The sequence below is a fragment of the Amblyomma mixtum genome, chromosome 8 (genome assembly GCF_055824585.1).
Source record: "Amblyomma mixtum isolate Tamu chromosome 8, ASM5582458v1, whole genome shotgun sequence".
Lineage (NCBI taxonomy): Eukaryota > Metazoa > Arthropoda > Arachnida > Ixodida > Ixodidae > Amblyomma > Amblyomma mixtum.
In genome coordinates, this window is record NC_143019.1 from 148,468,202 (window position 1) to 148,492,605 (window position 24,404).

At 48.0% G+C, this 24,404-nt stretch overlaps 1 protein-coding gene across 4 annotated transcripts in view; it reads left to right on the forward strand.

Moving 5' to 3' along the window:
* Positions 1-24,404, forward strand: part of LOC149334770 (glutaminyl-peptide cyclotransferase-like) — an 84,448-nt gene that overhangs the window by 52,477 nt on the left and 7,567 nt on the right. For all 4 annotated transcript variants that reach the window (XR_016284824.1, XM_089555388.1, XM_089555387.1 and 1 more), the window contains 3 exons: positions 804-989; positions 14,054-14,153; positions 16,788-16,910. Coding sequence is in view for 3 of the 4 variants with exons in the window: in XM_089555388.1 (XP_089411514.1) it covers positions 804-989; positions 14,054-14,153; positions 16,788-16,910 (409 nt within the window). In the remaining variant the exon portion in view is untranslated. The remainder of the gene's footprint in view (positions 1-803; positions 990-14,053; positions 14,154-16,787; positions 16,911-24,404) is intronic.

Consider the following 24,404-nt stretch of genomic DNA (forward strand, 5'->3'; position numbering starts at 1 on the left):
TCATGTTTCTTTAGAGATTAAACAGTTGTTGGAAAGCGCTTCATCCTGTGTGTTCGTCCTTTTTCCGTATTTTGATAACGCTCACCAATACCTTCAAGAATTTATGCAGATGCGCTGCCCTTTGAGATGAGACTTAGTCCCAGAACTAAGCATTTTAAAAAGTAACCCGACATTTCTTTTGCCTTCACAGGAAAAATATTTAGGGGAGTTTGCTGGGCATTTTGCATGCTGGTAGGAAGGGAAGAAAGCTGTGTGTAGCAGCTCCTCACTACTGGTTTGGTTCCCCCATAAACTGGAAAACAACTCATGTTGAGGGAGCTGGTTTTTGACTTGCATAACTACAGTGCGTCACAGAGTGTGTCCTCTTCTCTGTTCCGTCAAATGCACTGTAGTTATGAGAAGGTGCTTGGCTGCTTAGAAAGGAAGGCTTAAACTGGCCTCATAGTGTGTCGAATTTTATTTAAAAGATATGAATGAGACTTATCTAAAACCTGTGCTCGGCGATGTCAACCCTGCATCATGTGTTTCTCCTGCTACTTGCATAGAGTGCTCATCTTCAATCAAAGCACCAGTTTTGAAAAAATGGCCATCACACACCGTTTGTTTGTTACACCCTGGTGTTCGCAGTAAGTGGAATGTTCATAACGGCAAGGCAAACTTTCGTGATGCATTGTCTAAATGGTGTCTGTGAGTCGCCATTGGTGTGGCCATTCTAAGAGCCCCTTTAGTTGGGGGACGTACGTCTTGCGCCTGCAGATGTTATCGCTTGGGCGTAGAAGGACAGCATCTTTGCCTGTGCCCAGGGTGGCGGCCTCACCCTGCAGCTCGTCTTCTTCGACGGGGAGGAGGCCTTTGTGCGGTGGAGCTCGAGCGACTCCCTGTACGGGTCCCGCCACCTGGCCTCCCGGTGGCACCGCAACAGCACCCGCGGTGTGCCCCTGGACGGATGCCTGCCCCGCGCGGACATTGCCACCGAGATCGACCGCATGGTCAGTGCTCCTCGGCCGTGGGGAAACTGGCCCACCCAACACGGCCGTAATAACCCTAGCTTGTGCGGGGCAATTGCATGCTGTGTGGAGAAGCCAACCTAACTTGATTTTTTTTGCACTTCTCTTTTCTCTAGTGAGGGTTGCCTGAGTTGGCATCGCTGCTCTTGCATGTGTTTTTGGCGAAATTCTGCATTCTGAAATTTGGCTATATCGAGTATTAATCTATAAGCATTACTCGGCTTGTGCGTGGCACTAACAGAAAGTGCAGACACCCGAGTTACACGGTAGTGTCTCTGGTAAGCTTGCGTGAACTCAGAGGAGCAAGCTTGAGCCAATGGGAGGAAGCTTGGGTAAGCTGAGATGCTGATTCGGGTCAGTTTGTAGGAGAGTCACGCCAGCTGTGCGAGAAGAGAATCGCACCATCCCTGCGTGTGCAGTGCTTAGCCACTCTGCTGGCATGAATGAGGACTCACTGCTGCCATCTGTTAACGTTAAGTAGAGAGTGACCAATTCTGCACATGTGGGAACTCTGTGGTGGCCAACACCAACTGAGCTACACAAATGCACCCACAGAAACAGCTCAAGTGCACACCGATTTTTTTTACCTGTTCACTGTAACGGTATGTTTTAAAAAGCATGATCAAGGCCCTGAAGGCGATTAAGACAGAGTGGAAAAATTGGAGTGGACACTCCACCTGAAACGAAATGCAAAGGATGATCTATCCCACTGCTTCAACATGATGTAGTTTAAGTGATAATCTCAATATAGCAAACTTTTTATTAGTGCCTTCTCTAGTTCCGTGTTTTCTAGTCATGTTGGTGTGAGCTAAAAACGCGTAAAAAGGCACGAGCTAAAACCAGAAAACAATGTAAAAAAGTTAAAAATGCTCAACTGCCGGCACATGCCTGGGGTAGGACAGCAGCTTGGGCATGTTGGTTATGCATTTGTGAAGGAACAGCTCAAAACACCGGGAGAAGAGACAAGCGCTTGTCTCTTGTCCCGGTGTTTTGCGCTGTTCTGTCACAAATGTCTGGGGTACAATGCATGGAATTAAAAATTATAAAATTGGCCAAAACACTTGAACTCTTTCTTTATCGGTGAGTGCGATAGACGGGGTGCTAACGCCAGCCTTCTTATGATCGGCTATGCCCACATACTTGGCTGCTCATTCTTTTTTGCAAGGAATACCGTGTTCTGGAAGAGGGGCCTTGCAATGCGGAGGCAGGTTGTTTCCTGGAACGTTCCTAACCGGCCTTGCATGTTCCATGGCACGTTCATTGAAACACTCCCCGGTCTGTCCGATGTAGACGACAAAGGAAACTTGTACACCATGCCCACTTCGCACGACGTGTGTGGCCTGTGATGTCGCACCTGGGCTCCACTTCTTCGTTGTTCACCTGAGCACACGTGGAAAACAGCACAGACACCATCAAGCAGCAATCTGTCGGAGACCAAGGGATGACAACAGTCGGACACTCCCTCCCATGCCTTGGCACAAACTTTTCACAAGCCTCGCAGGATAGCCAGCTTGTGGCAGTCTGAGTGTCTGAGTCACGAAGGCCCACCTGATGATGAACGTGGCCACTCCCGACGAGGGGAGGCGACCCCTCAGGGAGTTTGGGGACGGGAAGACCGCTAATGCCCCAGGCCATCAAGCGCAACTTGTGCAGCACAAAGGACCTTAAAGGCAGCGAGAAACACAGGACACGAGAACCTCTGCCGCTTTTCTCCCACCCTCGAAGCACACCGGCAGGTGAGCAATTCCAGAAAGGCATCTCCCGGCAGAATTCTGGAACGCTACCACCCCTTCCACCCGAACTTCTGGAAGAAGCCTTCTGTGGAGACCACAGTAAAACATGTCTGGGACGTGAATTGAAAACCCTGGCACCGCATCCGCACCTTGGAAGTTAGTGACAGGGGCTGAGTTGCCGATCTTGAACGGAACCTGCGAAAGATGTTTCGTCCTTGCCAAGTGTCAGTGGCACAAAATGTTACTGTGAAAAACACAGGCCTTCTTGGTGCCCTTCACCTGGGTGGCGAGCGTGTTGTCTGCTCTAAGGAGCTCAGTGTCAAGTAGTGATGGCATGGATCAAAGCGCACCTTTATTTAAGAAAACAAAGAGTAGTGGTGAAATGTCAGATGAAGTTGCTGTAACCTCAGGTGTCCCACATGGGTCAGTTTTGGGACCACTTTTGTTTGTGATATTCATACCTAACTGTTCCCAATGCTGCTGACCATGATGCTCTGCAATGTGACCTTGACAGAATTTCTGAATGGTGTGATATTTTTATTTTATTATTTTTATTTACAAATACTGCTGTCTCTGAGGAGAGACATAGCAGGAGTGGGTAAATACATTAGTGAAAACAAATAACATGGGTAGCATAGAGATGGGTAATACAGAAGTATTAAAAACAGATCAACAGGTCAAATTGTCTGGCAACTGAACAACAAACTCTTCAATTGGCAATAAACGAATTGAGCCGTCCAATCCATTCCAAATTTCAACAGTTAGAGGAAAAAAAGAAAATTTAAAACAATCTATATGTGGTTTGAAGGGAACAATGTTTAATGGGTGGTTCCGTCGGGTTGCACGTGCGCTTGAGGACACAAAGGGTGCCTGAATGCCAGATGACGTGTGAACGATCTTGTGCAGCATAATGATGCGTTCACGTGTGCACCTATGTTCTAAAGGAGGTGAAAACTTGTGATCGTAGCGGCCAAACATGAATCGTATTGCTTTCTTTTGAACTGATTCTAAGCGGTCAATGTCACGCGCGTAATGAGGGGACCAGACAATTGAGGCGTACTCCAGGATGGGTCGAACTAGTGATTTGTAAGCAGTTAATTTACATTCCTTCGTGGCATTTTTTAAGGTTCGTTTGAGATAGCCAAGTTTGCGAAGTGCTTTGCCAGATATGTTATTTATGTGAGCATTCCATTTTAAGTTATGCGAAAATATAACGCCCAGGTATCTGAACTCGCTGACATGGGTCAAGCAGTTACCGTTATTACTGTAAGGGAAATGCAGCGGATTCTTTTTGTTACCAAAGGTCATTGCAACTGTTTTAGTGAAATTAATTTTCATTTGCCATGCATTACTCCATTCACAGAACAATGAAAACACTATGTTTAGTTCCTGTTGATCATCGGCGCTAGCAACGTTGCGGTAAAGCACACAGTCATGGGCATATAGGCGTAACTTCACTGCGGTGTCATTAGTAACATTAGCTACATCATTAATAAAAATTATACAGAGTAGAGGCCCAAGCACCGATCCTTGGGGCACACCTGAAGTTACAGAGACTGACGATGACTGTGCATGGTTAAAAGTGACAAACTGGGATCTTAAGTATCAAAAACGAGCTATGCGATGTATCGAAAACCTTGAGCGGCTGGAACATACAGCCCCGGTGTTCCTAAAACATAACGCCCTAAAAATAAATCAGTTATATGAGCTGAAACTTGCTACCCATATCAGGAACGAAATCATGACAAATCCTTCAGTGTTTACTAACTTGCGCCAGCCCAGTACAACTCGGTATAACATTCGAAAGAATTTCTTTAGATTACCCGCCTTAAGAACGAGCTATGGTACACAAATAATGTCGTATTTAATCCCTAATTTTATGAATACACACCCACCTTTTCTTGACATATCACAGCAATGTAGAGCACTCAAAACCTTCAAAAATGCCTTCCGAACCTACATACTGTCCAACTCACAGCTTTAAGCATACATGTTTTGATAACCAACTAAACTTTTTATTGGATGTTATTTATTTTAATGTTGTTACATTAGCACTTGTATAATGTTGTAATCCTTTGTACTTTTCTATGCACTGTAAGGGTGACAGGGCCCTCGTCAGGCAGAGAACATCTGCCTTTTGCTCTGTCATCCTAGACCGCCTGTGTCTGAAAGAATGTTACAAATAAATAAATAAATAAGTAGTCAGTTATCCAGTCCAGTAACTTATTGCCGCTAAACATGGTGCGTAGTTTACGAAGAAGCTTATTATGGCAGACCATGCTTTGGAGTAATCTATAAATATTGCGTCGATTTGATCATGGTTATTTAAAGTGGAAGCGATGTCGTGAGTAAATTCAATGAGCTGAGTGACAGTGGGAAAACCAGATCGAAAACCGTGCTGACAGTGTGACAGTAGATTATGACAAGTTAAGAACTGAACAAGGTGCTTGTGAATAATGTGCTCAAGAAGCTTACAGCAAGTGGAAATTAGGGAGATCGGTCGGTAATTACTAATTTGTTGTTTATCGCCAGATTTAAACACCGGGTTGACATTGCCAATTTTCCAAGCCTGAATGAACGGGAAATGACTATTAATCTCCAGAAAGTGTCCACATACTGTATTTACTCACATAATAAGAGCACTAGGCATAATAGGTGCACCCCCTGTTTGGTCACGAAAATCTGAGGTGAAAAAAAAAAAAAACGCGCATGCACGCACACTCCACAACCCAAGCTTATCTTACCAAAGTTTTTGCAGAAATGACTACTAGTCCTCACTACTGTTGCTGCCGTCCACAGTGTAAGAATATTTTAGGTGTTTAGCGATGATGTAGAGGAGCATCCGCCTCACGTCCAAGAGGACCGGGGTTCGAATCCCGGTGCCACACAGTTCTCCACCGGGCTTAAGAAAAAAAATCCGCATGTCGATGGAATTGCATATCCAGGCCTGGAGTGCGGCCTGATCTCAGTGACCTGAACCGACAGCGCACTCCCTCACCAGAGCAGGATTTGGCCACCCTGGTGCAGTACCTGGCCACAACCTTCTGTGAACACACCAGTTGACCCTCGGCCCTCAGTGCCCAGGGGCTGCAGAGCAACGGATCGGGGTGGCGCTCAGACCTGTGACGCAGCAGAGGGGGCTGAGAATCTCTGGCTCCGGACAGGCCGCCCTTGGAGACTGAACCTGGCAATGTTTAACGCAAGAACCTTATCCACTGAGGCTAGCTTAGCAGGGCTGTTGGAGGAATTGGCGGGTGTGAGATGGGACGTTACAGGGCTTAGTGAGGACAGATGAGGCGTATACAGTACTAAAGGGTGTGCACGTACTGTGCTATCGTGGATTAGCAGACAGATGAGAACTAGGCATGGGATTCCTCATCAATCAGGATATGGCTGGCAACATAGAGGAGTTTTATAGTACTCACAAGAGGGTGGCAGCTATCATAATTAGGCTTAATAAGAGGTATAATCTGAAGGTGGTGCAGGCCTACATTAAGCCATGATGACCCGATCCTTGAAACCTTCTATGAAGACGTGGAATTGGCGATTAGCAAAGTAAAATCGCCCCGCTGCGGTGGCTCAGTGGCTACGGCGCTCGGCTGCTGGCCCGAAAGATCCCGGCTGCAGCGGCTGAATTTCGATGGAGGTGAAATTCTAGAGGCCCGTGTACTGTGCGATGTCAGTGCATGTTAAGGATACCCAGGTGGTCGAAATTTCCGGAGCCCTTCACTACGGCGTCTCTCATAGCCTGAGTCGCTTTGGGACATTGAACCCCAATAAACCAAACCAAAGTAAAATCACAGTACACTGTACTGATGGGCGACTTTAATGCAAAGGTACGTAAAAAGCAGGCTGGAGACCAGGCTGCAGGTGACAATGGCATAGGTTCTAGGAATAGCAGGGGAGAGTTATTAGTAGAGTTCGGAGATAGAAGTAATTTACGGATCATGAATACCTTCTTCTGCGAACGAGGGAACAGGAAGTGGATGTGGAAGAGCCTCAATGGTGAGACTAAAAATGAAATAGACCTCATACTGTGCGCTCACCCCGGCATCGTAGGGGATGTGGAGGTCCTCAGAAAGGTGCAGTGTAGCGACCACAGAATGGTAAGGTCTTGTATTAGCTTAGATTTGAAGAGGGGACGGAGGAAACTGGTGAAGCGAAAGGCTATTAACGAGTTTGCACTAAGAGGGAAAGTAGAGGAATGCCACTGCAGAACAGATTTACCTGAAGAAGACGACTGTAGTGCTGAAACAATGAATGATAATCTCACAGCTCTCGTTACATAGTGCGCCGTAGAAGTGGGCAGTACGATGGTTCGGTAGGATACCGGGAAGCTATCTCAGGAGACTAAAGATCTGATTAAAAAATGCCAAAGCATGAGGACGTCTAACTCCACAGACAGGATAGAACTAGCAGAGCTATCAAAGTTAATAAGCGTAAGGTAGCCGACATAAGAAAGTTTAACATGGAGAAAATCGAGCATGCTTAAAGAACGGCGGTAGCCTGAAAGCAGTGAAGAGGAAACTAGGTATAGGTATGTGCTAAGAGACAAAGAGGGCAATGTCATTAGCAATATGGATAAGATAGTTACAGTAGCCGAAGAGTTCAACACAAATCTATGCAGTAGTGAATGTAATCATCAAGTTACTGAGGGAGGCAGTCGAGCATAGCAATGGGACATCCCGCCAGTAACGAGGGAGGAAGTAAAGAAAGCCTCGGGAGCAATGCAGAAGGGGGAAAGCAGCTGGTGATGATCAGATAGCAGCAGATTTGTTGAAGGACGGAGGAGAGATTGTGCTACAAAAACTAGCCACCCTGTATACGCAGTGCCTTGTGACCTTGAGCGTACCAGGAGCTTGGAAGAATGCTGACATTATCTTAACCCTTTGACTGTCGAATATTCTCTAAAAAAATTCACCCCTAGTGTAAAATTTTTTTATTGCCGTTTTCAAACAAACAAAACTCGAAAGGTTCGAATAAATAGGCGAAAAATATATAGAGAGATGATTTGAATCACAGCATCAATTAAAACACAAAAATTTTTTATATGCTACATAGGGGTATGATAGCCCTTGAAAAACAAACAAAAATGGCAAAGTCGGGGTAAATGGGCGAGAAATATACAGTGAGAGTATTTATCACCAGTATAGATGACAAAAATGTTCAGTACTTTATAAGTGTATGATAGTCCTTGAAGCAAGGATTGATGCACATTGCCTTGTCGCAAACTTTGCCCATAAAACGTGTGTCTGCTCTCCGCTTGGGTCGCCGAGTCTTGTTGGCACAAACATGGCTCCGTCGCTGGGTGCGGCTACCTTGGGCGGAGACACTTTCTCGGGAGAGTGTCAGTTGCGCAGGGCTATCCAGGCTTTGGTCTCTGGATGCGAGGCTCCTCAAGGCCACAACTCTCTTTCTGAGTTCCACATGCTTCAACGTGGCGTCAGTACTCTCACAGAACAGAATTTCTTATTCCATTTGATTGTTTTCCTAATGCCTTTGCTGAAGTTGAGTTGCATATCAACTCTGTCTGCCAGTCCCGCATGCAGGTTTCTTCTTTATTCTCTCCTGTCGCCACGTTGTTGGAATCTAGCATTTGGGGTCCATGCATTGAGGTAAGCATGGTTACTTGGCGCTTGCCACACCATTTCAGGGCAAGTAAGCTGCTGGTGTGAAACCATTTCTTTCTTGAAAGAGGGTTCCTGTTCCACGGGCATTCGTTGCACTGGAGCCAGTTGTCGACGCACAGCCCTTTCCCCAGAAAACCTTCCATCAGGCCAGCCACCACAGAGCACCTTTGGGCGGACGAGACGGAGCTCCAGGGTCGAGTGTAAAGCGGAGCACATAGCCTGTCTAACGCCGAAGCGATGTGTTTTGCCTTTCCAAGGCATCAGTGCACAATTCTTGGAACGGGAGGGAAAGGTTTCTTGAGTTGCTTCCATGATGGGTCTGATGGCTCTTAGGTGGTCGGATCAGCCTGCAATTGAACTCTCAAAAGTAGAAGGAACCGGTTCACAGAAACAACACTGCGAAAAAATGAAATCTGCACCATCCAGGTTGTCCAGTTCAGGCTGCTTTTCCGCACCCCTCCCATCAGCAGCACTAGCACTGAAAAGCAGTTCCCCCAGACTCTGAGCCGCGATGCACGGGAGAGACTGACTTGTTCGTTTCTGTGACGATCAGTGACAGAGCATGAAGTAGTCGACCACTACAGAGGCCGAGACTTGCCCAGATTGGGAGTCATTGAAGGAAAAAAAGGAACGCCTCTGTCCCATTGAGGGCTGAGTCACTCAGTGTAATTGTGTTTCTCTTGCGCTTGCTTGTTTTCTGTTATTTCGCTTAGATGTATGTCTGCATTTTTTACTGTATCTTTTTTTTCTTGCTTTTGTTTTTGCTTGCCTTCATTGTATTGTGTATCTTGCTCTTCACATTTTTCCACATTCAAGATTTGTACATCATGTTAATTCGCCTCCCCCTTATGTAATGCCCTCGGGCCCTTAAGGAGAAAATAAATGAAAATGAAATGGACGTGAACTGCAAAGCATGATTGGTGAGGTAGACAGGCAGTGCAGAATGGTGGGGCTAAAAATTAACGTGCAGGAAACCAAAGTAATGTTCAATAGTCTATCAAGGGAACAGCAGTTCGCAATTGGTAACGAGGTGCTGGAAGTAGTAAGGGGGAAGTAGTCTCTTTGGGACAGGTAGTGACAGCTCATCTGGATCGTGAGAGGGAAATAACTAGAAGAATAAGAATGGGGTGGAGTGCATATTGTCACGTTGCAGTGACGGCAGTCTAGTGGTCAGGAAGACACCAACAAGACTTACAAACGAAGCTCTTTATTTGGGCTGACTTGCGCCCGCAAAAGAACAATCACTCGGCGGCGGCGTAAGCAACAAACGTGCTCGTCAGTCGTCGAACCACGAATGCCCGCCGCTCACGGCATCACTCAATTTAAAGTCGGCAAGGAAACTTCGAGATAACAGGTCAAGGTCATATACAGTAATCTGGAAACAAGTAGATGCAGCTCTTCATGGCTGTGATCAATCGAGATTAGTCCGGTCACTTCTCACGTCACGAACAAAAATGATAACACCCCTTTCCTGCGGCCTTGCGCGAACGAACGGACACTACAATTATACATCGCATTACCCCCCTCCCAAAGAAGCATCGTCTTGATGCTTTAAAATGAAAATAAACATGGAGAAATGCAAACTTCAAGTCCTTTAGCATTCATAATAGAGTTTAAGGCGTACGACATGTACGACTTCCACGCATGCGCATCGTCGCTGAGATGCTGTCGTGCCGTCGGGGATGACTTCATAGTCTAGGTCACCGATGCGGCGGAGAACCCTATACGGGCCAAAGTAGCGTCGCAGCAGCTTTTCACTCAATCCACGGCGGCGAACTGGCGTCCATATCCAAACACGATCACATGGCTTGTAATGCGCGTCTCGTCGGTGTGCTGCTGGTCTTTAATGCGAACCCGCGCAAGTCTTCGGGCTTCCTCGGCGCGATGAAGGTAGGCGGTGACGTCGAGGTTGTCTTCGTCGGAAACGTGCGGGAGCATTGCGTTGAGTGTTGTCGTGGGATTCCTGCCGTATACCAGCTGGAACGGGGTAAACCTGGTTGTCTCCTGGACGGCAGTGTTATAGGCGAAGATCACGTAGGGCAGAGTGGTGTCCCACGCCTTGTGTCCGGTGTCGATGTACATGGAGAGCATGTCTGCGATGGTTTCGTTCAGACGCTCTGTGAGTCCATTGGTTTGCGGATGATAGGCAGTTGTCCTCCGATGGCTTGTCTAATTTAAGATGGCTTGCGTCAGGTCCGCTGTAAACGCCGTTCCTCTGTCTGTGATGAGCACTTCGGGGGCGCCGTGTCGCAGGAGAATTTGTTTGACGAAAAATTTTGCGACTTCTGTTGCGGTACCACTAGGCAACGCTTTTGCTTCGGCGTAGCGGGTCATGTAGTCGGTGGCCACAATGATCCACTTGTTACCTGATGAAGAAGTCGTAAAGGGGCCGAGGAGGTCCATCCCTATTTTGCTGAAAGGGCTTAGTTGGAGGTGGATTGCTGTGTGACCAATAGATAAACTAATACTTTTTGTCATTGTAGACTGTCTTGGGGTGAAAATTACTGCCTTTTCTTTTGCCGTTTAGTTGTAATTAATTTAATATGCTCCATAAATTTAAATCGCTGAGAGTTCTGTTTATGTCACTTTGTAGGCAATTATAACTATGACTATGAAACAACAAGGTGGCGTCATCAGCATAACTTTGCAACCGGACATTTGTGATATCGTTAATATAAAAATTAAATAGTAAAGGTCTGCTTCCTTGAGGGTTAATGACATCCTAGTTGAAATCAAGGGGAAGAAGTGGGCTTGGGCAGGGCATGTAATGCGAAGGCAAGATAACCGCTGGTCCTCAACGGAGTGCATTCCAAGAGAAGGCAAACAGATAGCAGGGGGCGGCAGAAAGTTGGGTGGGCGGATGAGATTAAGAAGTTTGCGGGATGGCAAAGGACAGGGTTAATTGGAGAGGCTCTGCAGTGGGCGTAGTCAGGCTGATGATGATGATGGTGACTACTGGTGAAACTCTCTTATAGGCCTAGCCAATTGGTTTTCAAAACTCAACTCGGTCGCGTTCACGAGATGCGACCGAGTTTTGAAAACCAATTGGCCAGGCTGGCTTCAGCCGGATTCCCTGGTTCGCTCGTCACAGGGGTCGCCGAAAGCCTCTTGCAGAAGTTGAAGATGAGGGCAGTGAGAGCTGGGGCAGAGGTCCCTCGTGAAGAGGTGAGACCAGTGGCGGTGCCGTATGTGCACAAGTTGGCCCACAACCTGGAGAAGGTTGCGAGCAGGCATGGTGTCCCGCTCGTCTTTTCAGCCCCCCTGAAGCTCGGAAGTATTTGTCCTCGAATCGACAGAAGAAAAGAAAAAAAAACAAGAAAGAGGCTGTGGTATTAAGCATGGGCGACCTTTCATGAAATGTTCCGAAGGGGTAGTTTACGAAATTCCCCTCTCGTGCGGTCGTTCCTATATAGGACAGACAGGGCGCTGCGTGAATGAGCGAATCAGGGAACATGAACGAAACGTAGAACAAAATAAAGAGGGCCCAAATTTGCCGAAACATATAAGATCTTGCCCTTCATGCTCTTGTGAGCCATGCTTTTCATCCGTGCGGATTCTTGCCAGAAGCAGCAACATTAAAGCCCGAGAACTGATTGAAGCGTTTTATATCTGTAAAAAAGGCAGTGCGTGTATTAGCGAAACTTCCATATCTCTCTATCAGGCGGAAAGAAAGTTTTTTGAGCAGTCGTTATCGCATTGATGCGTAATTTTGTTCTTTGCGCAGGCGCAGGTGTTGTGTATATATGTATCTGTGGTGTGAAAAATAAACTAGTTGTGAGTGGCGCTCTGTCCCGTTCTCTTGTCTTGTGTGTGTGTGTGGTTTTTTGGCGCCTTTACTTTTACTAACAACTTGAAACTAGACTACAAATAAAAGTTGTTAAATGGTTCGGCTAAATCCTTATCATGCAATATTTCGTTGTTCGGTGCTACTGAGGTCTGTGTTGGCGGGAAAATGATTTAATAATACATTTATATTGTTCCGCATTACTTCAGGTTTCTTGCAGCTACTGCGTTCAAATACATTATATAAGTAATGACGCTTATGATTTTTTAGGAAAGCATTTGTTCTTTTTCTGTGTTTCTTAAACTTCTTCAAGTCATTTGGATCACGTGGGGTTAGGAAATGTGTAAATAGTCTGCCTTTCTTTTTTATCATGTTAATGCATTCTTTCGTGATCCAAGGCCTGCGAGATTTCTTAGCTTTTTTAGTCAGAACCAAAGGGAGAGATTGAGAATACGCAAACGCAAAGAGTTTGAGAAACTCGTTATAGGTGTCATTTGCAGAGTTTAGCCTATCCCCGCTTGTCTCCGTTATATTCTTCCTGAAATTGCTTAACGTTCGTTCATTGGTTCATTGGCTTTACGCAACGGCCTTCAGCTTCCATATCAGAGTGTGGCAATTTCGTGAACATGAAGATCGCCCGTGGTGGCAGCGCCTGTGGTGTAATGAAGAGGTCTCTTAATGTATTGTGATGCTCTTTGTATTAGATTGCTGAAACCATTTGAGGAGAGTCTGCCTCCTGAATGGAGCATCAGACTGTTTTCGGTTGTAAACCACAGCAGCCTTTCCAAGTTGTCAAAATACTGCCATCGGGAGGGACAGCAAAAAGGTGTGTGCAGCTGCACATGTCCACTGACAAAAGAAGAGCGAATCACATTTAGCAGTATGCCTCGCTTGTTACAGCTTTTGTCCGTCATGACATCGCAGTAATACCTGTCAACATGAGGACATCGAAACTAAAGGCAAATTTTTTTTAGAAGAATGTGCAACTGATCTTCCTTGTTTACTGCAGATTTAAATTTAAATGGAAGGATCTTTTCACAAACAAAAATGTTGTTGATATCCATTCTGGAGAAAAAGAAAAATGAAACTGGGCACCACAGTGCGGATTTAGACAATCAGCTGAATGTCACGCTCACTATGCACGGTGATAACGTTAGCCGTTTCATCTTTTCGAGCGTTGCCATCCCTGAACTTCCATTGGCATTCCTTCTTCCTTGCCACGGTCATTCGCAACAGTTGCTTCATTGCAGGGCATAAATGCTCATTAATGTCAGGGTCTTTGATGGAAACGCGCTTTTTTTGCTTCAAGAAGCAAGGCATCTCTCTTGAATTGAAGGTTAAGTTTCTCAGACGACTCATTGCGAGTTTTCACCCTGAGACACCCCTCAATGTCGTCCTGTGCCACGGATTCATTCAGGACATTTGCAATTTCACTGACAATCTCTATCAGGTCTTCACTCTGTGCCTTTTCAACATTCTTGCATATTGCTCACTGGCAGTGATTCTAGTTTCATGCTCTTCAACTTGCTTTTTTGTCTTTCTACGCTTCTCTGCAGGTGTTTCATTTGCTTTCTTTAGTTGTTCATTTTCTTTCTTGAACTGTGGCTTTTTGCAGTCTCATACTCTTAAAGTCTGGGCTATCTTTGGTTTCCCTCAGTTCACGTTCAATCCTGAACTCTTTCATGTCCCTTTTCATTTCCTCTGTGAGCTCATCTCTTGGTTGACCATTTCAATAGAAACAAGGGGAAATGCACTGTTGGCAGCAGCAAGGCAGGAAAAGAGAAGAACATGACCTGCAGCCACAAGTGAAGTGCGTCACCCACTGCCCCCAAGCAGGGGTCCCAGGCAGGCCCTGTGTCGAGCTTTTGTATAGCGTTGGAATCCTCCTCCGGTGTGCAGGAGGTGCTGGTGCTCCTGGATCTGCTCGGGGCAGCCAACCCGCGCTTCTACAGCTACTTTGTGGACACGAGGCTGGTGTACGACCGATTTGTGGACATTGGTGAGTGCGCATCATCTGCACAGCAACACACAGCAGGGCACTCAAATGTACCGTATTCACTCGCGTATAACCCGCCCCTGCATATGACCCGCACCCCTAACTTTAAACTCCACGAAAAAAAAACAAAACATCCTCACGTACTAAAAAAAAAAAAGAAAGGAGCACTAGAAAGATACAACTGCACACGCAGTGACCATTTCGTTTTCGCAACGTTTATTCAAACGACCACCACAACGTCATCCGTTTCTCAGTCGTCGCTGCTCTCGCTGCTGCCTTCTGAGGCCTCATCTCCACTCTCAAAGACATCTTCGCAACCATCCAAGCTGTTGCTAGTGGCACATTTTTTAAAGCTTTTATGCACTAAGTCTGCCGGTATCGCTTTCCATGCGTCCACTGGCATAGCAGTGGAATGTCAGGCCTTGGCACGCGTCCCGTCGGTGTGAGGACGCAAAGGCATACAGCCGCTTCACGTGTGCCTGGAACGGCTTGTGCAGGCACACGTCGAGTGGCTGCAGCATGGGCGTCATGGTATTACGACTAGGTCGGTGCCGGTCTCGGCGTGGCGATCATCAGTCCAGTGTCCTCGGAATGAATCCAGTACGAGCATCGACCGGTCTTCGTTCCCAGACAACTTGTATCCAGTCACTGACTAGGTCACTCTTCATCCAGGGATTTTCTTCCGCACGCACAATGATTCCTGGAGGTGTGCCAGGCAGAGTCTTGCGTTTGAAAATCACACACGGGCGCAGTGTCGTGCCGTCTGCCAAAGCACATAGTGTCACAGTGCAGCCAAGCTTGGCATTTCTGCCGGTCAGCACGCTGACCGATTTGGCACCCCCCCTTTTTTCTCCATGGTCACGTCCATCAGCACATCAAAGTGGACCGGGGTTTGGTCAGCATTTCCCACCTGAGACAGCAAATAGCTGTGCTCCTTCCGCAGTCTGATGTCATACCATTGAAAGCATTACAACTGTTCCTCATAGGCAGCCGCTGGCACATGGTCGTTTGCCACCACATCGAAAATCCATGCCTTCCCATGAAGCGCTGAAGCCATCCACGGCTTGCATGAAACTCGCATGGAACGTTGATTTCCCGGGCCAACTTCAGGGCTTCCATTTGTGCCATCTCGGCCACTTGGCCAGCTGCGTCTCAAGGTGGGGGTCTTCCGTTCTCCAGTCGTGAATGCATCGACATCCTGCTGCCTCGCAGCAGCCGATTTTTTCGGCAGTAGCAACAATCCTGACCTGAATGAAGCTGACCTTCTCATACCACTCCCCCCCCCCTCCCCTCAAAAGAAAAAATTTGCAGATAACCCGCACCCCCCTTTTTAAACGCGTTTTTCAAATTTTGGTTCGGGTTATACGCGAGTAAATACAGTAGTTTTTTCTTGTGAGTAAACAACAGAGTTTGCTGCCTCATGCATTTTTCTACTTTCACAGCTCTTCCAAGGTGACTGATGTGCATATGGTAAAAGCTCGTTATTTCAAATTTCATGGGGATGCAGTTCGAATTAATTCAAGTTTGAACTAATGAAAGTGAACAAAATATGTGATATACTGCCATTGGGGAGCAGTTGGGTAGTGAGATTACCCTATTTTATATTGTTCTGTAAGATATTCATTCATCAAGTTTTGCTTTTTTTCCCGGAAGGCAACGGCTGCCACCTTCTGTTTTAAAGCCCAAACTTATCGGACGGCCTCTTCACCTTCAAAACTGAAGAATAAGTGTTCAGTGCATCCGAACTTGTGCACTCCATGGAGGACCACACCGGAGTCGTGCAGGATGTTCACAGGCCTTTGAGCAGCGTGTTCGGCTGCTGCTTTTTGGCCAAGATGATTGCGTCCACAGCTCGCAAATTCACACTTGCCAGTTGAGGGCATTGTGCAACAATTTAGGGTGAAGAACGAGTGTTGCCAGATGGCCTCACGTCCGTTGCTCGATTAACCAGCCTTTTAACCCCGAGTCGCAGACTGGCATGCTTTTTGATGACATCCTTGTTTGATAACGCACTGGCGTCACACATGGTTTCAGTCTTCGCTGGAAGTATCTTGGCATGACGGTTGCCGCATTCTAAATCACTATGCCGGGGTACACTGTGTAGATTGTGAATTCTGTGGCTACAGTTAATCGCTTGAAATTCCAGAGAGAACTGGAAAATCAAGACAAAGACACGCAGCAAACATGGGTGAAAGCTCAAATTCTTACGCTGTGCGCATTTGTGCGTGACTGCAGGGTTTCAGATTCGGAGTGCAACAGACGCTGTGACATGTCTGATTTGCCATAGTGACGTCATCAACAGCAAAAGCGAACACAGCATGTGACTTTGAAACACGCACCTATGAGCAGCAGCCAGGTATGAATCTGCACGGAATCCCCTCTACAGAGAGGAGCCTCGCTGGTGCTTTGCTTGGTTTGAATTATCAGTGGACAGTTTGAATCGTCCAGAAATTCCAGAGGTTTGCTTTAGCTGTATGCGCGTAGCTCTCATTTCTTATCAAGTGCATAATAGGCGCTTATTTTGCCTCCATGAAACTTTTGAATTGTATGTACTGCTTCTCGGCCAGTATGCCTCGAAATTGTGGAGGAGGCCCTTTCAAGGACTGACAGATGAACCAACCTGTTGTTGCCCCCCAGAGAGCCGGCTGAATGATGTGGGTGCCATGGAGACCAGGTGCAACCGATGCCGCACCAACTATTTTGTCAACTCATCTCAGCTGGCCCTCATTGAGGACGACCACATTCCATTCCTGAGGAAAAGTGAGTATTCTCGGAATGATGGCTCCTCTTGTGCGCCTCCCCCTGCTGACTCGGTTGGCCCCTGGCCCTTCTGCCGTAAATGGGTAAATCACCTCTTATCATAAACGGAAACAATGTGGATGGGAAGGCAATTCAAATCACATCAAGGTAAAAAAAGAATAAAAAATTGCCAACGATTACATTATTTCCTAAGGCTAAATTTGAGCATAGCTCATCAGCTGTTTCAGCTTTTCGATAGATTGAGGCAAACAATGCGAGCAAGACATGTATGTACAATTACACACAGCTTTTTTATTTTTCACACATATTCCTTCTTCAAGAAACACTCCACTAACAGTAAAGTTGCACTTGAGAGAGATTACAGTACAAAAGAATTACAGTGGAACCTCGATTATACGACGTTCAGGGGACCGCGCGAAACCGTCGTATAATCCGGGTGTTGTATAATCGAAAATCAAGCTTGATATTTTTTAACGTCTGAACTTCATCGTCATCTCTTTTTTTTTTTTTTCGGAACACAAATGCAGCACATTTTTGCCGGCAGAGGGCTAGTCTTCAACAAACAAGATAAAATGGCCGTTGAGGCTGCTGTGAGCAGCTGGGCAGCGGCTCGCGGGGTTTTCTTGATAGGTGGAAAGATTAAGGCACACCGGTTATCGACTGGCTAAAGTTTCCCTACCGTATTTACTCGATTCTAAGCACCCCCTTTTTCTCACGATCGCGATGCCCAAAGTGAGAGGGGGTGCTTAGATTCGAAAAATCTAAACTGACCCCCCCCCCGGCCCCTCTTTTCGCGGCGAAATCTCGATGAAACGGGCGCGAGAAAAAACATTTTATTTAGGAAACATTCAAAAGAAAAATAGCTGCAGACAGTTCTGTGCTGCCATCTGTCTTGTAGTGTCGGAACGCAGCAACACAAAAAGTGCCGTGGACGCCGCTGTCCTCGCTTCGGCGAGCGCGGCCTCGCCCGCTTATCTGTTTTTTTAGCAGCGTCCACTCCAGCGGACGCATTTGTTGCTGGGACCGGCGTCTTATCTTTTCTCTTTATCTTTCCTCTGATCTGTTAACTCTCCTCTATCTGCACTTGGCAGCGGTGGTGGCTTGGCTCGAGCCAGTAGGCAGGCCTGTGCAATTTCCTTTTCATCCTTCTCTCAGTCACAACAACAACAACACGCAGGCCGCGCCTCCTCGGGACTCCGACTGCACAGGCTCGACAAAAAAGAGAGCAAGTGCACTTGGCAGCCTCGGCAACGCTTTCTTCCGCGCAAAAAAGGGGGTGCTTAGATTCGCATGCAAAGTTTTTTTTTCAGAAATTTTTTTCCGAAAATAGGGGGGGGGTGCTTAGATTCGGGGGGTGCTTAGAATCGCGAAAATACAGTACATCCCGGCCTGCGTTTGCTGACGACCTTTTTTGACGGACGGTATGAGCCAGATGTCGTACGAAGCGGGGTCCTTCTAAAATTTGCGTCATATAACCGAGGTTTTTAATGCATTGTCTCTATAGGGGTTTTGCCGGGAGCGCACAAATGCGTCGTAAAATGCGGGTCGTCGCATGACCGGTGGACGTATAATCGAGGTTCCACTGTATTGCACTTAAAGTGCGTACCACAAGACAGAGAGGCAACAAACAAACAAAACTCAATTTGTTCACTGAAACTTAAAACGACGGCTTGGATGGTCAGTGCCCTTCTTGTATAGGCTCACTCCACGTCTGTCTGTTCTTCGCGCCAAGGCAGGCGTGCACATACACACAGTGTCGGCTGTGCAGTCTCCTCTTCCTCGCGCTGTGCGCACGTCCTCATGGGTCACAGGCCGGGGGTGGCTTCGAGGAAAACTTTCTGTCGTGGCACTGTCCACACATCCGTGATGGTCCTTGATGCCAGCAGCATTGCTGAGGGCCTGAAGTAGGGGAGTCGATTGGAACTTGCGGTCTGCTGAGAACAACTTTAAAGGGGTCGGTCGGCAGTGGCGGAAGCTGTATCTTCTTCATGAGTGGCGGCCTGGCTTCTGTCTGACGTTTTCCTGCCTCAGCGTTGTTGTTGGGGCCTGCATTTCTGCTGGCACCTTTCCGCGGCTTGGCCGAGATGTCGCGTCTGTTGGGGACGCCACCGCCATTCCAGCTTGTGGCGTTAGGCTTACGGTAGAGCTCCTGGTACCTGAACGGAGTAATCCAGGAACCGTCATTCAGCTCTTCAGCGGTAATGGGTTGCCCCTCCACTCTTACCGTATTTACTTGCATAATTTGCACACTTTTTTTCCATAAATTAAGGCTTCAAAAAGGGGGTGCGCAAATTACGCGAAAATTTCGCAAACATGCCTTAAAAACTCACCCGCAAAAGGATGCCTTAAAAACTCACCCGCAAAACGCGCAATATACATCTAAAAAAGTGAGGCATCATATACAAGCAAAACACTTTCCTTTATTCACATACTTTGTCTAGTCGGAGTCGTTGCTAGATAAACTGGATTCCGAGCCATGGCTGACATTGTCGCGGCCGTCGTCATCATCGTCACTGGCGTTCCAAATCGCGTCATCCTCGGTTCCGTCAGGCGCATTCGACAGGCGAGTTTTTTTGAAGCTGTGCTTCACAATGTTGGGAGAGACACTGTCCCATGCTGCCAGAATCCATATTTTTGGAATGCGGCGTGTCGGCAGTGGTGCGTCGGACATCGGAGCGCCGTGCGTGCCAGCCCCGCGTTGCGCGTGTGCGCGTGCGAGTGGTGTGCGCGAGGCAGGCACGAGGAGCGTAGGGCTACGTGTCAGGAAACTGAGGTGTAAAGGAGGTCCACACCCCAAGTCTGGCCGTTCAAGCGTGGAAGTGGCAGCGGTCGGACGTTGGGTTCGAGCTGCCAATGACTTCCTTTGGATCACCGACGCAAGACCATTAAGCCTCATTCAAGCATGGAGGTGGCAGCCGTCAGACTTCGGGTCTGTGCTGCCGTGGACCTCCCTTGAATCAACGACGCAGGCCTACTGCAATCGCCACTTTGCTGCCACGGCTTCCTTGGATAGGCTGCACAAGCCTACGGTGTTTGTGGAATGCCGTCGACGGGACCTGGCTACAGTTTTCCTGCTGCAGCCGCCCAGTTCTTGGGGGCGACTGACAAGAGTTCGTCAGCGTCTCCCGTGTCATCTCCGTTCCTCATCTCCTGGCTCTCTACCACCGCCTCCCAGGACGCAACGCCAGCGATGCATCGCAACTCGCCAACCCGCATCTGTTCTACCTGCAAGGCATTCCTGCACCACCTGGGACGCTTTGTAGCCGGTGAACTCTCTCCTTTTTATCTGTTGTGTTTTACGCGTGCCTAGTGTGTGTTTTCTTTAGTGTTTTCGTTCCTTTCATTGGCTCCTTTCCTTTAAAATATAAACACGGCTTCATTTTGTTTTGTTTAATTCGTTTCTTTTCTTTCTTCGAACCTGCATGCGGAAGCGTTCCCCTTCAGCAGTTTGACTGCACATGAAAGCATTCCCCTTCAGCAGTTGGGGACGCGTCCACCCGATTCGCGACAATTTGGCGTCCACGACAGGACCAAATTGTCGCGAATCGGGTGGATGCGTCCCCAACTGCTGAAGAGGAACGCTTTCGCGGTGGCGTCTCATAAAACGGGTCACCCACCCCCTGCTTGCTTTGAACGTCGCAGCTGGGATCCCTTCCTCACGTGCGATTTTCCTCGCCTGGAACTGCAGCATCTTGCACGACACTGCGATCCCGGAAGCTCAATGCTCGCGAACGTAACACACGAGCTCTTCTTCAACGGTGGGGAATTTACCTTTCTTAGGTCCCCGAAATGCTCTCCTTTCCGGGCTTGCATTTATTAGCTCGGCCTTCTGCTTCCGCCAGTACCACACGTGGCTTTCATTAAGCTTGTACTGCCTGGCAGCGGCACGATTTCCATTTTCTTTGGCAAATTCAATCACCTGGATAGTTGTGGTAGCCCATTGCAACCGAACAACCGTAAGTCAAACCACTACGCACAAAGCCAAGCCACCAACCACAAAGAGATAGACGCGCCAGACGCACTACTGCGTCGCGGCTTCGCTTTGGCTTGGCTTGCTTTGGCTTGACCTTGGCAGTGCGCCGCATCGATGTGGTCTGCTTGTGCGTTCCCGCGTGCATGCTGGCGTTTTCGCGCAATGAGGTGCGCAAAATATGCGGTTAAAAGTTTTTTTTATAAATCCGGGTAATAAGTTATGGGTGCGCAAATTACGCGAGGGCGCAAATTATGCGAGTAAATACGGTACTTCTATAGTGACGAGTTTCGTGGCAGGCCGGGAAAGTCGACAAGGATGGCTGATCGCGCCGCGTTCCTCACCTTCGAGCGTTAGACGTAGCGTAGCACGCACGTGGGCGACACAAAAAGTGGTGTCAAATGGTCTAAAAAGTCTTCACACTCATAAATTCTGGCTCTACCAGGTCGGGACGCATTCACGGATCTTGCGACAGCAAAATGAAGAGTGTGGGATAAGGTGTTCCGGGCGCAGAGCCCATGCGAAGCAAGTGAGCTCTCGTCGACACTCGAACGCCCCCGACCCAGTCTGCTTGCTTGCCAGCTCTGCTTCTAAGGCGTTGCTGATATTGATCGTATATATTTCTTTTAATATGAAACAATTAGGTTGTCAGCAAGGCATAAGTAGACCATTCATTATAGTGTTGGTCAATTAAAAAATGCCGTCCACTGTGGCTTCGATACGAAACAAGTTAGGCCTAGCGACAACTAGGGAGTAGCACACCAGAGCGCCGTTGTCCGCCGTGCTCGCGGGCGGCACCATTGAGCACTCGGAATCCGGTGCTTCGAGCATTGTGAACGTGTCATCTACATTAAAGATGCAGCAGGGACCGGACATTTTTTGGTGTGCGGCGGGAAAATGCATAGTTTGAACGCTGTGGGACTGTTACAGTTTCGGTTTCATGTTTGTTTTGTGGCGCCACCCGGTGCCGACGGGATAGAACTTGCGAGGCAGCAAGGCAATAAAAAGGACACAGCTCCAGGAGCAATTGTTTGTTGCGCAGTGGAGCACGGTGCATCATCGTCCGTTTCTTCGAGCTAGCCGTTGACGGCGACCGCCGAGCCGGTCCGCCTCTCGGCATTGCTCGGTCCACTAACTCGTTACAAGTGGCGACGAGGAGAAAAATTCAAGTTCAAGGTCGTCTTCCCTCCGCCCCTTCTGCGCACGTGAGTTCTTCGTTGTTCTGACGAGTTCAACGCGCAAGAATTCCGTCATGCCACTGTTCGGCAACCTCGAAGCGTTCAACAGAGGAGGGGGAGATGCGTGGCCTTGCTACGTTGATCGCCTTAAAGCTTTTTTCATCGCGAATGACATCGCAGAAGAAAAAGAGAAGTCAGTCTTCTCTAGTTGCTGTGGACAGAAAACGTATGCTCTCTTGCGGGATCTCGTGAAGCCCGCCCAACCGCAAGACAAAACCTAGCAAAAAATTCTTTCCATTCTTGGTGACCATTACTGCCCCAAGCCATCTGCTGTCGCACAGCATTTTAGGTTCAACACGCGTGTTCGCGCGGAGGGCGAGTCAGTCAGTAACTTTGTGGCGTCGCTCAAAAGCCTCTCTGAACATTGCAACTTCGGAACTGAGGTTAGCAACATGTTTAGGGACCGCATCCTGTGCGGCATCAACGACACAGCCGTGCAGATGAGGCTGCTCGAGAAAGCAGACCTTACGTATGAAGACGCTGTACAAACTGCACTTGCCATGGAAGCTGCGAAGAAAGATGCCGGCAAGATAGTGAGCTCAAGCCGAAGTGCGCTTCCCACTTATCAAGTCGCGGCATCAAAGGGGCGTGTCACATGCTACCGCTGTGGTGACGAAGACCTCGCGTCTGTGTGCAAGCACATCAGTAGTTCGTGCAATTACTGCAGGAAGCAGGGACACATTGCTCGAGTGTGCAACTCGAAGAAAAAGCACGCTTCGTCACGCAAGGGAAAATTCACAAAGCCACATGCGTCCGCGCCTCCGGCTCGCAAAACTTTGTGTGGAACTCATCCAGTCAACACTGTTGACAACGACGTTTCTGCCGACGTGCTTGACATGTGGCAGCCCTCGGAAAAGGTTCTCCATCTCCCTTTGGAACAAGGCTGGTGCGATGACACATATACGATGACGTGTATACTGGAATAATCCCATGTGTGTGGAGATTGTGACATACTTTCTAGATTCTTCGTCGAGAACTATTTGCTGGTGTCACAGCAGATGTCACAGTGCAGTTTCGTGACAGAAAAGCAGTGCTACCTTTATTCCTGACTGGGGACGTTCACCTACACTTCTGGGCCGGAACTGGATTCGAAAACTGCGCATTGAGATTGCTCACGTGGAAGCCGACGTTCATGCTGTTTCTGATGTTGAGGACCTTCTTCAAGCGTTTCCTGAGGTGTTTGAACTGAGCCTGGGAACTTTCAAGGGTCCAGAAGCCACAGTCCATGTTCCACAAGATGCTGTACCAAAGTTTTTCAAGCCACGGCCACTGCCCTTTGCCCTGAAGGATGGGGTGTCACAAGAGCTTCAGCGCCTATAGAGGGAAGGCATCCTGGAGCCAGTCACTTCTTCAGCTTGGGCTGCACCAATTGTTCCAGTGGCCATGAAGGATGGACGCGTCAGGATTTGCGGAGATTTCAAGATTACCGTTAATCCAGTGGCTGTGGTGGAAAAGTATCCAATTCCAAGAATTGAGGACCTGTGGGCCATGCTGTCAGGAGGTGAGAAGTTCATGAAGCTGGATTTGAGGGACGCCTACCAGCAAATAGTTCTTGACGAAGAATCTAGAAAGTATGTCACAATCTCCACACACATGGGATTATTCCAGTATACACGTCTTCCTTTTGGCGTGTCATCGGCACCAGCCTTGTTCCTAAGGGAGATGGAGAACCTTTTCCGAGCGCTGCCACATGTTGCAGTATATTTCGATGACATCCTTGTCACTGGCTCGAATGACTCAGAGCATCTTCGCAACCTCAGTTCTGTCCTATCTAGACTCCGTGATGTTGGACTTAAGTTGAAGAAGTGTCATTTTTTCGTCCGACAAGTTGAATACCTCGGACACATCATAAGCAAACAAGGCCTGTCTCCAAGTTTGAGCAAGGTATCTGCCATCCTTCATGCACCTGCACCCCGGGGCGTCAAGGAGCTTCAAAGTTTTTTGGCACTTGTGAACTTCTACAGGCGTTTCCTACCAAACCTTTCCGGACGCCTCCGCCCTTTGCATTTACTTCTCATGAACGAGAAGAAATGGGTGTGGGGAAAAGAGCAAGAAAATGCATTCAATGTAGTGAAGCAGTTAATAACATCCGCCCCAGTCCTAGTACATTTCGACCCAGGGAAGCCACTGTATCTCAGCTCCGATGCCTCTCCGTATGGGATCGGCGCAGTTTTGGCACACCGAGAATCTGATGGTCGAGAACTGCCCATTGCTTTTGCCTCCAGATGTTTGTCTCGTGCAGAGCAAAACTACAGCCAACTCGACAAAGAGGCATTAGCCTTTGTA